This window comes from Chanodichthys erythropterus, chromosome 7, assembly GCF_024489055.1.
Source record: "Chanodichthys erythropterus isolate Z2021 chromosome 7, ASM2448905v1, whole genome shotgun sequence".
NCBI lineage: Eukaryota > Metazoa > Chordata > Actinopteri > Cypriniformes > Xenocyprididae > Chanodichthys > Chanodichthys erythropterus.
The window spans coordinates 5,128,210-5,141,741 of record NC_090227.1 but is presented as its reverse complement, the minus strand read 5'-3'; the positions used below and the strand labels follow the sequence as shown (position 1 = coordinate 5,141,741).

The 13,532-nt window shown below is 37.9% G+C and overlaps 1 protein-coding gene across 5 annotated transcripts in view; it reads left to right on the top strand.

Annotated features, from left to right (window-relative positions):
* The window catches only part of kifc3 (kinesin family member C3), a 54,277-nt gene that overhangs the window by 13,958 nt on the left and 26,787 nt on the right, over positions 1-13,532 (top strand). For 2 of the 5 annotated variants that reach the window (XM_067389674.1, XM_067389673.1), the window contains exons 1-2: positions 1,604-2,685; positions 13,048-13,165. The exons of 1 other annotated variant lie outside the window; for it this stretch is intronic. In XM_067389674.1, coding sequence (XP_067245775.1) covers positions 2,386-2,685; positions 13,048-13,165 — 418 coding nt within the window. In that variant the 5' untranslated portion in view covers positions 1,604-2,385. Of the gene's footprint in view, positions 1-1,603; positions 2,686-5,637; positions 5,894-13,047; positions 13,166-13,532 lie in introns of those variants that run through there. 2 more of the 5 variants (XM_067389676.1, XM_067389675.1) reach the window with 2 other exon arrangements.

Genomic DNA, 13,532 nt, shown 5'->3' with positions numbered 1-13,532 from the left:
TTTATTTCATGTCTCTTTATTCTCTTTATATTGTATTTATTTGTACTATCATTTGCAATTGGTTTATTTGTTCTTATTTTATTACTGACTGTTTGCTTTTCTTTTTCTTTTTATTTCAACAATTTAAATAAAGCCTCCCTGTGCAGGGTGTAAGCTATTACAACAAAATTACCCAAAATATCCAAAAATTATGAGATAACAAATGATCTGCATGGCTATATATAATATAATATAATATAATATAATATAATATAATATAATATATAATATAATATAATATAATATAATATAATATAATATAATATAAATAATAAATATGTGTGTGTCAGTTTCGCTCGCCTGTGGTATCGAATGTTAATATATTTTTAAGGTATTGTATCAAAGTTGGAAATTCCAGTATCGTGACAACATTGTTATATTATATATAACAATATCTGAGTGAAAATCTCATTGTTCTGGGAAAAATACTTCTAGTCTTCAGTTAATCTAACTCTACATAGGATTGATTGTGAACTAATTCCTGTATCGTTTCTAATGGAATTGAAACAATCCTAATGTACAGTAGTATAGAGTTATGGAGAACACCTCATATAGGTTGTTTTTTATTGCAGTCGGTTGGTGAAGTAAGGTGGCCTCTCGGTCACCTGTTTCATGTTTTGTCAACACTTAACTTTATATGGTTCAGGTGGTGCCATATTCTTGGTTTATCATTATTATTTTTCCACTGAATTATATTGCAGTCCTATCTTTTATAACCCTGATCTGATTGTACCTTTAATTGGTTTGATCAAGAATTGTTCGTATTGCTCTTATAAAATACTACATTCATCTGCAGTGAGATTATTTTCAATGTAAAGTTTTACATAATATAGAACATTTTTTTTTTTTTTTTTGTAAAATGTGCTATTTAGTCTGAGCACTAATGGCTGTATTGGTTAATTTGGTTAGAACAGGCATTCTTGTTGATTGTCCTTGGTTTAAAGTATGTGGCAGGCCCCTAAAAAGCTTAATGAACCAGAAGGTCTTTTGTTTGTCCGCACACACACAGCCTTCGGTATTGACACTGTCCGTTCTCACTGTGAGCCTTTCTTTTGGACGTTCATTTCCAAGTTATTTTCTATTTATTGTCTCACAGCAGAAGCATGATGGACAGGTTTATAAGACCCAGTTCAACTAGGTCATCTCACCATGGCAACGACCAATCAGGGACCAGCTTCTTTATCCTCAGCGGTGCATTTAAAACATTTTTGAGTTGATTTTCCCTTTTTTTGCATAGATGCAAACACAGTTGTTACATCATCAGCTAAGAGACTCTTAGCTGTCTGTACTGCAGTGACAGATGGACACTATGAGAAAAGGGAGGGAGAAAGAGTGAAATGCATTTTCTCTCTCAGCAGAGGTGTGGGACTTCACCAGCAACGCAGGAGCAGCCGGGCTGTGACCGTTTGGAGTTTGCCCAGTCATATAGACTACAAGCTGGGATAAAGACTATCAAAACCAGGCATTACGAAAGAAGGAGTGGTTTGACCTGTGAGAGTTTTGTCACTGCAATCCAACAACTGTAAAAAATACAATAAAACCAGAGGAGGTGAAGATTTGTTGGATATCAGCTTGTGCCAGTGGTGATTATGACTCTGTTTGGATGAATTTCGTGATTACTCAGTCAATCTGATTTCTGTGGAATACACTTGTTGTGTTATCAAGGTTACCTTCGGAAGTTCTCCAAAGAAGAGGCATGGAGACGTGAAAGATAAGGACCCATTCAGACTTTCTTGATTAGCAAACCATTTACTCATCTATTATTCGGCAAGTGTGTGTGTGTTTGCATTGGCGTACATGAGCTTGTTTATCAGGGTGTGTCTTTATAGATGTGCCCAGGTAGGTTAAAATGGCTTTGTGGGGTTTAAAAGCAGGTGTGCATTAGTCGGCCCTCCCTCATCCTCTCTCGAGTGAGATTGGGAGATGTGAGAGGCCATCTCATTTGCTGATCAGATCACGGACAGATTATCAGCCTAAATGAGCATTAGAAGAAGCTCCAAGGCATTGGAATAACACGTACTGAACAGTCTTACCATGTAGAATCTGTTTTCCATGTGAATACAACGAAGAACTGGCGAGAAAAGAAGCAAAAAGGCAACTATTTTTGGGGAACTTTATTCCAAACTTTAGACAATTGTTTGGATTTGACAGAAAAGCTCACCATTACAGATGCAAAGTGTTGTAGAGCTGATATCACGACTGTAACTTCAACCAGAAGATTGTGTTCTGCGCTCTCACTGACCCTGAAACGAGATCAGCCGGGATGTCTTTTAATGGTTACTTCATCTCTGTCTCTGACTGAACGTGTTGGTGGACCCATTCGTGACTCTATTAGTCAGCACCACCATGTATGTGCTGTGCACCCTGGTGTTGCTGTCTCTCCACAGCCTGTTTAGGAGACCCAAGGTCCAGGAACCCTCTGAACCCAAAGCAATTGAGGGCCCTGAGCAGCACAGTCAGGATGTAGCCAAACTGGGACGCAAGAAGAGAAACAAGCACCCCTTGCCTGGAAGTTCTGGAGCACTAGAGATCTCAAGAGTCCCTAGACAGCTTGACTTTGAAAGATGCCTGGACGGACCCAGCAGAGCAAGTAAAAGAAGATCTTTTCACCTGGATAACGTGCATGAGAGAAGGAAGAGAGCACAGGTGAGATTGAAAATGGAGATCGGCACTGTTTACTTTGCTGATACATGATAAAGATCACCATTCAATGAAGTTTATTGAAGGTTATTGTTGTTTTTGACTGATCCGTTCAGGAGCTAGTGTCTGCCAGCTACTGCAAAACCTCCATTTGATCCAAAATGCAATTATTTATTAATTGATTTCTTCTCATTATTTATGAGTGTTGTATTATTGATTTGGTGAAACATCAGATGTTCTGAGTGTGTGAATTTCCTCCATTGCTGGTGTCATTGCAGAATGTCTAGTCGAGCTATTTTAGCCAGCTGGACGCATTTCAAAATGTCTCATCCAATTGTTTTCAGTAGTTTTGTGCGATCAGTTGTTTCTAGAGTAATTCAGAATGTGGAAGACTTGTAAATATCAGTATGTTCATTTTGCAGAGGGTACATGGGGATTTTCGTGTACCTGGAATGATTATTATCATGCTGTCCCGTTTCTAATGTTCTTTGCTGTCTGATGGACTGTTTTAGCAGATAAAATCCTGAGTGGTTATGTAAGCAGTGGGTTAATCAGAGAGCTCCCTGTCCTCTTTAACTGTAATTTAATTCATACGTAATGCACTCAATCTAGTGTTGTTCCCTTCCCTCAATGTTTTTGCTTTCCGTTGTTGGATCAGCAGAAATCTCCCCTTCGTCTAGCGCACGTTTATATACAAAACAATGGAAAAACAGCGCAGTGGAATGCAAAAGACACATTCTTTGTGAAAGTGAACTAGACAGTCGAGACTGCCATGTCCTGTGTGAAATGGTCTTAATGCTAGCTGTGAGCGTGCATATATTTGCGCTGTTATATTTGCACCAGAACGGTAGATTGCGGCTTTGAAACCGCATTTGGACGACTACTTCCAAACTGCCCGTCTACAGTGTAGTTGTCAGGAAAACACTATAACGCCTTGAATGAATCCTCTTCACCTGTCAATGTCCATACTGTGTAGCTGCCCAAGCCCTGCTTTCGCCTCTGACACAGAGAGCAGATAAGATGACAGGGAACAGCAAACTGTTGATGACTTTTATTTATATTGCCCATTATGCTTACATATATCGCATGGAAAGTTTTGTCTTTGAACAGTAAAGGTTTGAAGAGAATCTTGCTCAGCAAGTGTTTATGGCTGGATATCAGGAAAACACATGTGGTTTTATGTCACAGATATTTAAAAAGAACTATCACTTGTTGTGTAAAGCACAGCAAGATTGCACATTTTAAATGTGTTGGGCAAGCATCTGCATTTGTAGGGCTGCACGATTTATCATGATTACACCGCACACGATTTGGCAAAGGCTGCTATTATTTTATGCAAGAAGCCACATCATCTCACAGAAGGATGCTCAACTGTCGTTATGAAGTGAGTTTGGAGTAAAGACGTTATTAAGATGTTAATAAATGCTTCTCATGTCTGGAAAGATGTTTGACGCGTGTCGCTTTTTCAAATGTACATTATAAGCGACTCGCAGTGCTTTCAGATGGATTAGCATTTGGAGCCATACCTCATTGACAAGCTGTGCATAAAAAAGTAATCACAGCCTTTGCAATTTCATAATCGCACTAAGAATCGTTTGTAAGCGATTATAGCCTTTAAGTTCAATGTTATTCTTTGTATCGTGTGGTAAATCGTGCAGCCCTATGCATATTATTTGCATTCTTTTTCAGAGCATGTTTCTGGCCATAAATGTATTCTGGTACATCGCTCTTGCAGTGTAGTCATAATCATTAAAGTTATTGAGATCTTTTTTGTTGGGAATCCAAATGTAGCTCAACTATCAGTTCTTTGAAGGGATAATTCACCCAAAATTAACATTTTTGTCATCATTTACTCACCCTTAAGTTGTTCCAAACCTGTATGAATTTCTCTCTTCTGCGGAACACAAAAGAAGATATTTTGAAGAATATGGGTAACCAAACATTTGATGGGCCTCGTTGACTTCCATAGTATGGAAGAAAAAAAAATACTATGGAAGTCAATTTAGTCAATCAACTGTTGGTTACCAACATTCTTCAAAATATCTTCATCTGTGTTCAGCAGAAGAAAGAAATTTATACAGGTTTGAAACAACTTGAAACAACAATCCCTCAGTACTCAGTACTCATTTTTGCATTGAGTTTCAGGGTGTTGTTTGACTTGCGCACACAGCCAGCGATCAGAATGGCAGTATTAGATTATCATTAACAGGGCTTGTTATGTCAATACATGAGCTGACACATATTTGTTATCAAGGCTAACCCTAACTTTTAAGACCTTAATTAGTAAACTTTTAACGAGCACAGTATTCCTACAGACACCTATCAACATTTTTTTTAGTATGCTTTAAACAGATTGCTTTTACAATTCTTTGGAAATGTTTTCTTAATGCTGACCTGACCATAAAATGATATGTGCTCAGAGCAACAGCTTTCAATCTATACAGTGTTTATCAGCTAGTTATTCATATTCCTAAACATTGTCACATTCTCAATACCAGCTCATGTTTGCGTTTGTAACCCAGTTACCCAGCAGTGCCTCAGAGTTTGGTCTCATGGGAGCAGAAGAATGGTGTCAGTTTAGTCGCTGAGAGACCTGTTAATTAATACACTACACAAATGAGTGAACAATTTCACCCACTGTGACCGGCTTAAAGACGTGTCTGTTTAAATTTTTGTTGTTGTTGTTGTTGAGTGATTTGTATTTGATGCATGATTTTTCAGAAGAACACACCAAGGTTGTGTGTTCAATTCTTTATATCTTAAATGCACTGAAAATTAACACATTTAATAAATAAATGTAAAATATTTCAGTGTGCAAAACAGTAGGCGGACACAAATGTTAGTGTAGTGAAAAGCTGCACCACGCTACATTCGCATGCTAAAATATTAATTTCAGTGGCCAGGCTGGCGGCGGAGAGGGAGGAGGAAACTGTGGGATAGGAGGGGAAGGAGGACAGAAGCGCGGGGGGGCTGCGATGCGGCTCAGATTCCACCGTTACCAAGGAACAGCGACAGGAAAAACGGCGTTGGTGTCAGTACGAGAGTGTATGTGAGGCGAGAGGAGCTGCGTGTGTGTGTGACACAAAGAGAGAGCGAGAGCGACGGCTTAGCTGAGATCGGCAGCGTGTGTGTAAATGAGTGTGTGTGCTCGCACTCCAAATACAACCTGAAATGATGAAGGCATGAGCAACGGCAGGAGACCGCAGGGACAGAGGTGAGTTAAGAGATGGAGATGAAGCAGAAAATTTTTACTTAAACCACGTGTGCCATTTTCTGTTCATATTTCACTTGTCCTGTCTAAGATGTTTTTTCCTGTCTAATATTTAACACGCATTGCCTCTCACGAGTCATGACACACATGCACAGAAGCTGCATATGGTGTTTAATGTCACTGTGTCCAGCGCAGACAGATGTTTGCTATGGAGGGATTTACAGGAGCAGAGGCAGGCGGTGATTTTACTCTTATCGTGGGGGGATGGGGAAGCTGTAATAACTGGATTCAGATGAATGTTTTTTTATGGGGATTTTCATAGCAGAGAAGTTGCATGTGCTTGCGTTGTGTCCCTGTCCTTGTGTTTGTACAGTGATTTAGACAAAGCAATGCAGAAACAGGAGGCAGACAGACAGATGGAGAGACATACTCAGGGGGTGACTGCAGATGAATGAATGATACAGGAAAATCAGACAGACAGCGACAGACTGTTGGACCACAGGATTCACGAATCTGCTCACTGGTGACAGACTGTCTGTGCGCATGCATGCATCGGCTGATATGAATGATTGATGCTGTAGGCTACAGTAAAGAAATGGTCAGCAGTAACTAACAGGACACTTTAGTTAGAGCTTTTGTTTTATATTTCAATAATGAATCGAATTGAATTGATTCAGAAACCAGATACACACATTTATATTGACACCAACATGAAGCCATACGGTACCATAGACTTCTATTGTTTAGTATAAAGCTATTGTGAGTCTGTAATGCTACAGACTGACTAAAATCCTAACCCTTTTCCTAAAAAGAAACTTTATGCATTTTAAAATATAAAAATGCAAATGAATCCAAATATTTATTCATCAGATCTAGTTTTTTAATTAAGGACGTGGGTATTATCCCATTTTATTTTATTTTATTTTATTCATAAAATTTTTAAAAAATGTGTTTTATTTCATTTTTATTTAAATTATTTAATTTATTTTGTTTTATTTTAATTATAATGTTTTAAAAAATAATAATTTTAATATTTTTAATTTTAAATTATTTTAATTTTTATTTATTTAAAATTCTTTAAAATTGTATTTAAAAATCTTTTATTTATTATATATTTTATTTATAATTGTTTTTTAAATGTGTATTTAATATTTTATTTTAATCTTTTTTTTTTTTTTTTTTTTTGCTGACTTCAATTATACTTTAGTAATATATACACACCAACCTATTATGCATCAACACACTTCTCAGATTTTAATTGTAATTTTGTAATTAAAGCTTTTTATTAATCCCCAAAACTGCTTGAACCTTTTTAAAAGGTCTGCTGTGCATTTAAAATATAAGATAATATTTATCCTGTTCTGTTGCAGTTGACTTTACATTCTTTTATATTTGGGGTCTCAAAGACTTCAAAGCATTATGTGCAAAAATAAAGTATACCTACATGATACATTAGCCTATTAATTTTTGTTCATTACAACTAATCAAAAAGACCTTTTGATTAGTTATAATATCAACTAAAATCAATCTTAATTATGTCAGAAAACACTTAAGCAAAACATGATCAGGTCACAGTGTCTGAATTTTTGGTTCCAAATTTTTATAAATTTTACTGGTAGTCCACTGTATGAAGAATTTTTGGGTATAATATGTCATAATGTACTTTATTTTGCTATCCTCACTTACATAAATGAAATATAGTGTCCTGCACCCAGTAGTAAAAATGTATTAAAAATGTCAATGTCTGAATTGTTTTGTTTTTTTTTTGACTGTATATTGTGTGTCCGGAGTGCATTCAGATGCGTGTAGTGTTTTAAATGCTGTTTTAAGAGCAGTCTGTCTCGACCAGCAGTTGGTGTGTACATGATTTTTTTTTTTTTTTTTTGTCTCTGTGAATGTGGGTAGCAAAACTAAAATAGAAGCTGAAGCACCGGGGAGAGAGAGAAGCAGAAGTAGGCTAATGAGATTCACACACTCCGTTGTGTGTAAGTATGCTGCTGGAGATGAAAACCATGTCAGTGTGATGGGAATAACCTAGCCCTTCCTTAGCTAAACAGTTATTTTCAACAGTGTTTCTCAAGAGCTCGTGAAATGCCCATCTGTAGGACTTGATGAAATGAATATGTGTGGTGTATGGTTTCATCAGGGGACAGAAGCTGATCAGTGGTTTCATTAGAGCAGTGTGTGTGTGTGTGTGTGTGTGTGTGTGTGTGTGTGTGTGTGTGTGTGTGTGTGTGTGTGTGTGTGTGTGTGTGTGTGTGTGTGTGTGTGTGTGTGTGTGTGTGTGTGTGTGTGTGTGTGTGTGTGTGTGTGTGTGTGTGTGTGTGTGTGTGTGTGTGTGTGTGTGTGTGTGTGAGAGATCCTCCCAGGAGACCACCGTGAAACATCAGAAGGGCCTGAGTGTTGTTTTACCAGTGATAGAGCATAAGAGAGAGAAGGAGAGGGAAAGGCTCTTGGAAAATTGAGTGTTTTGTTGTTTACTGTGACTTCTGTTGGATAATTAGTGGCTATGTTTGTTTGTACTTGACAGATCATCATCTGTCTGCACACCCCTGAAATGAATCCAGTAATTGTTAAAGAGTGACTCACATCAGAATCATGAGGTCTGATGTTGGTGTGCCATGTACGGCTCCCTCTGGTGGTCAAAACATCTTTATTAAAGGGGACATGTTTCTTTATGCCAGAATTTGAGAGACTTTGAGAGACTATTAAGAGTACACGTGTTTTCTATCTCGCACATTTCAGCACTTAGGTTTCTTCTCAGATGGAATAAGGACTAACTTTGGGTCGACAGGAAGCTAAAAGTGCTCTTATACTTGTTTGAATGAAAAACAAATGCTTCTAGAGATTTTCTCGGTGCTAACTTCACTTTTCTGAGCCATTTTAGCAGTGATGTTTATGCTGTCTTCATGTGCTATTGGAATTTCCTGCATCCTAAGTCATGATTCCGAGCTCCTCACATTCAAGTGCTTTGTTGTCGGAAAGAACAGGAATCATTGAGGACAAAAGGTTTATTCTTGCCCATTTATTGGGAAAATCTTATTAAAGCCAAAATTATATTTAGCATCCCATTCATGGACAACCATATTAACATTCACCCTACTAACATCGTCAGCTTGCTATAGCTGTTGTGGAAAAAAAACTAATAAAGCATACCTGTCACAGCTACAATTGTTCTCTCCTCCACCTTGTTTAAAGTTTTATGGCCCAGCCAACTCGGGAACTTGGGTATCAAAATTATCCCCAAGCTTTTCAGTGGTAAATATGACTTGAGAGCGCAATTTGTAAACAGGAAACTCATATTTACGATAATTCTGATAGCATGTGAATTCTCTGTTGTGGATGTAAATCAGTTCCTCTCAAGTTCACACAGGTTTCCTATCAGAGTAACCACAGATGTAGTAACATCACATTTAACTCTGACCCTCGAACATCAATGTTTGAAAAGCACAGTATGTCAATACTTTATTTTGAACATTTAGTTTTATTGTTTTATGATTTAAATAACATATTTTATGTGAAATGTTGTTCTTGGTGCTATTATACTGCCTTTATTTTAAATAAATGGCACTTGGTTAAAAAAACGTATATACTATTTACTACTTCACTACTTTTCACTACACTACAAATGCCTTTCTTTTGAATTTTATGTTAATCAAAGAATCAGAAATATTAAGCAGCAAAACTGTTTTCAATATTAATAGCCTAAATTTTTCTTATTATTATAATGATTTCTGAAGGATCATGTGATGCTGAAGACTGGAGTAATGATGCTGAAAATTCAGCTTTAACATCACAGGAATAAATAAAATATTAAAATATATTACAATACAAAACATTTATTTTAAATTGTAGTCATTTCTAAACATTAGGGCTGCGACAATAAATCAATGCTGCTTGATTCGTGGATTGATTCTGAATGCATCACGATTCTCTGTTGAATCGATTCTAAGCTTAGTTTTTAACAGCAGATGGCGCTCTTGGCTGGTTTTTAAATACACGCTCAAATGCTCATGAAGAAGAGCGGTCGTGCGAGTCTGAGAAAGTACTCGAACCTCAAAATGCTTTCATGACACGAGATTAAAGTAAACAGCCCACTGCAAACACACTTGTAATTCACTTCAACCTTTTTGAACTTTATGAATGATTATTTTAGGTTTAAATGGTGTGTGTAAGGAATTGGAAGCAAGCAGAGTACAGCTGTTCCTAAAGCACGCATTGCCATCTGCTGTTAAAAACTAAGCTTAGTATTGATTCGAGAGAGAATCACGGTGCATTTGGAAAATCTCAGAATCAATCCAGAATCATTTTTCAATTTGTCATGCATTTATTTATTTTCCCAGCCCTACTGACAATATTATGGTATTTGCCTGTAATTTTGATCATGCGGTCTTGGTGAGCAGAAGAGACTTCTATTAAAAACATGAAAGAAATCTTACCAGCCCCAAACTTGAAAGGTAGTGTGAGTGTTTGGCCACTGTGTGAGCATGAGGAAATCTGCTGGAACTATGCAGATGTTTTCCAAAATATCAGGTGAAAGTGAAGATTTCCAGTGCAGGGATTGGACTTGGATCAGTCCAAAAATGCCTGTCTTGCCATCGTGGTGGAAAGAGGTCATTTGCTGGCAGCTTAAAGGATTATGGATAAAATGAACTTGAGGCAAGCTGCCTTATCTGTGTAGAGAGAGGTGGAGACACAGGACGTCTTCACTAACCTGTTAGTAATCAGGTTCTTTTCTAACAATATGATCAATATGATCATCATTTTGAAGATGTGGAGTGTTTAAGCGCAGTTTGTATGTTGTTGTGACTGGAGAGGATAAAGATGTTGTGTTGGATGGGGTCTCTCATTAACAAGGGATGGCTGGACCGGGATCAGCCGGGGCATCTTCAGGACTGCAGGAAAGCTGGATTCATGGTACAGCAGGACTGTGTGCATCTGTTGAAGTCAGTGAGAGACCAGCATGAATAGAAGCTATGTAGTGTTCGAAGGGTTTTCTGTGTTCTAGGAGGATTAGTTTTAGCATGACTAGCGTGTGTTGTTGGGTCGAGACTGATAGCTTATGCTGCTATTCAGTCGTCACCATTAAATTTCAGCATCTGACCTTTTTTTTTAGGCCCAGACATAAGTTAAATCAGCCAATGACCCCTTGTACTATTATGACAGAGTGGTTTTCTGTTGACCACTTACTAGCTCAGGCTGAATATTTGGAGAGATTCAATCCTATTAAAAGCTTTCTTTATTCATGCTGCAGTGCTGAAATGGGTAATGCCTAGGTTATATTTCATCACAAAATTGAAAGCTGTTTTTTTTTTGTTGTTGTTTTTTCATTGTTCACCTACTTTTAATGATAATTAAGCACCCCCATTCTCATGTTCTTGGCAGTAAAAAAAGCCTATTGTAATGCGTTTTTGAAAGAAGTCTCTTCTACTCACCAAGGCTGCATTTATTTAATTATAAATGCAGTAAAAATAGTAAGTTGTTCCAAACCTGTATGAATTTCTTTCTTCTGTTAATAAAGGAAGATATTTTGAAGAATGTCGGTAACCAAACAGTTGATGGACCACATTGACTTCCGTAGTATTTTTTCCATACTATGGAAGTAAGTGGGGCCCATCAAATGTTTGGTTACCCATATTCAGGTGTAAATGATGACAGAAGTTTCATTTTTGGGTGAACTATTATAACCCTTTAATTTCTTTAAAAAAAAAAAAAAAAATTCTTGGTGACCTTGAAACTTTTTTTGTGAGCAGATGGGGTCTGTTTGTAGAAGACAGTTGTTCAGTCATTGGGTGGCCAGGTTCTTTTGTTGCCTGTCTGTCTGCAAGGAGCCTAATCCTCTTGTGTCAGTGTGACCTGTAGCCCGTGCACTCTAATCTCATTTGTCATAACAGCATTTGTGTTTATGCCCTGAAGTTTGGTCATTTGAACAAGTTCTGGTCACATGACTACAGGGAGATGTGGGCATCATGCAGAGATTTCTGCAGTGTAACACCTCTATGGGCCCTTTTCACTTTTCCAGGGTTCTCAGAAGCAGAAGTTTTATAGTGAAACTATATGTTCAATTAGCGTTGCACACCTGTAGGTCATAGATAGGTGCGTAGGAAAGAAGACTAGTGTAGTCAAATTATGAAAAAAATAAATAACAAGGAAAATCCCACACACTATCAACTTGCAAAACCATAAAGTTCTTTATTGGCATTGTTTCGATCGTATGATCTTCATCAGGCATCCTGAAGGCATCCTGGATGCCTGATGAAGATCATACAATCAAAATGTTGCCAATAAAGAACTTTTTTACGGTTTTGCAAGTTGATAGTGTGCGGGATTTTCCTTGTTATGTTTTCATAGTGAAATAATATAAAATTTGTGTTGCCGTTTGCTTCAATAGCAAAAGAAAAAGTCTACGGTAGCATTTCTATGACTTTCCAAATTAAAACACATATATTTAGGCCTAATTTATGATTTATGCATTTGAATACCATCTGCGCTTTATTTCTCTCTCATCTCTCTGACAGCAAGTTGACACACAAACCCTCCTCCCCTCACTCATTTAATTTGCTCCGAATGAATAATGTTGGTGTTACAGGGCTTGAATTTCATCATAGGATTGCGTGTATTGCACATAATTTTACTCATTCCCGCAGATTTTGTGCTCACACCCAAAGTGCGCCACATAAAGCCACCTCTCAGTGTTAAATATTTCTCTTTTCACTGTTAATTGCACTTAAACAGTCAAATACACACAAAATAATGTCAAAATGCCGGTCTTGGCGAGTATTCACATTAAGACACTCAGTTATGTTTTAAGTGAATATAAACAGTTGAGAAAGAAAACACATGTGTAACAGTATAATGGATCTGTGCGTTAGGTCTTAAAGTGACAGCAGCCTAATATACCTGCTGCCAAATTATGGGATAATATTAAAAATATCTATATGGCATTTTTTTCCCCATGGTATCGGTTGAATTTGTGGCCAGGGAAAATGCTAGGCTAGTAACTTTGGAAAATCACTAACAGTGGCTGGTGAGCAAAAAAGTTAATGTCAAGCCCTGAGAAGCAGTGTTTAGAAAGACAGTAACCCAGGGTTAAGTGCAGTGTGAAAAGCCCTAAATGTTCATTACTAGGGTATTTATTGGATTTTGTCTGTTTATAGCCAGTCCAGCGGAGTGGTCTGCTCGGCCCTGCGGTCATGTACAGCACACGAAAGACCTGGGACGTCGGACACACCCCCTGCCTGCAGGAGCTCTGGAATAAAGACCTCTCATTGGATGGTAAGCACTGTCACATGAGTGGACTTAAAAACCGGTGTGGCAACATTTTTCAGAGGATAGTTTGAATGTTTGAGTGTATGTGGTGGGGTTAGAGAGTGGAAGAGAGAGGTATAGAGCAGGTGTGTGTATGTGTGTGAGAGAGGGAAAGAGAGAGAGAGGCCTCTCTGGCTCAGTCATCAAGGAGAGCGCGAGGGATGCGGTCTTGCCCGCTGACAAGGAGCAACAGAGACAGACGGATTGGGACTGAATGCAGAGCAACATGCGCTCTGTCCAGGTACAGAAGGGTAAATCTCCTTAAAGACGAGAGGAGGGCTTGAACACTAGGATTGTTGTGTGTGCGAGAGAAAATATGTATGTGTGCTAATGC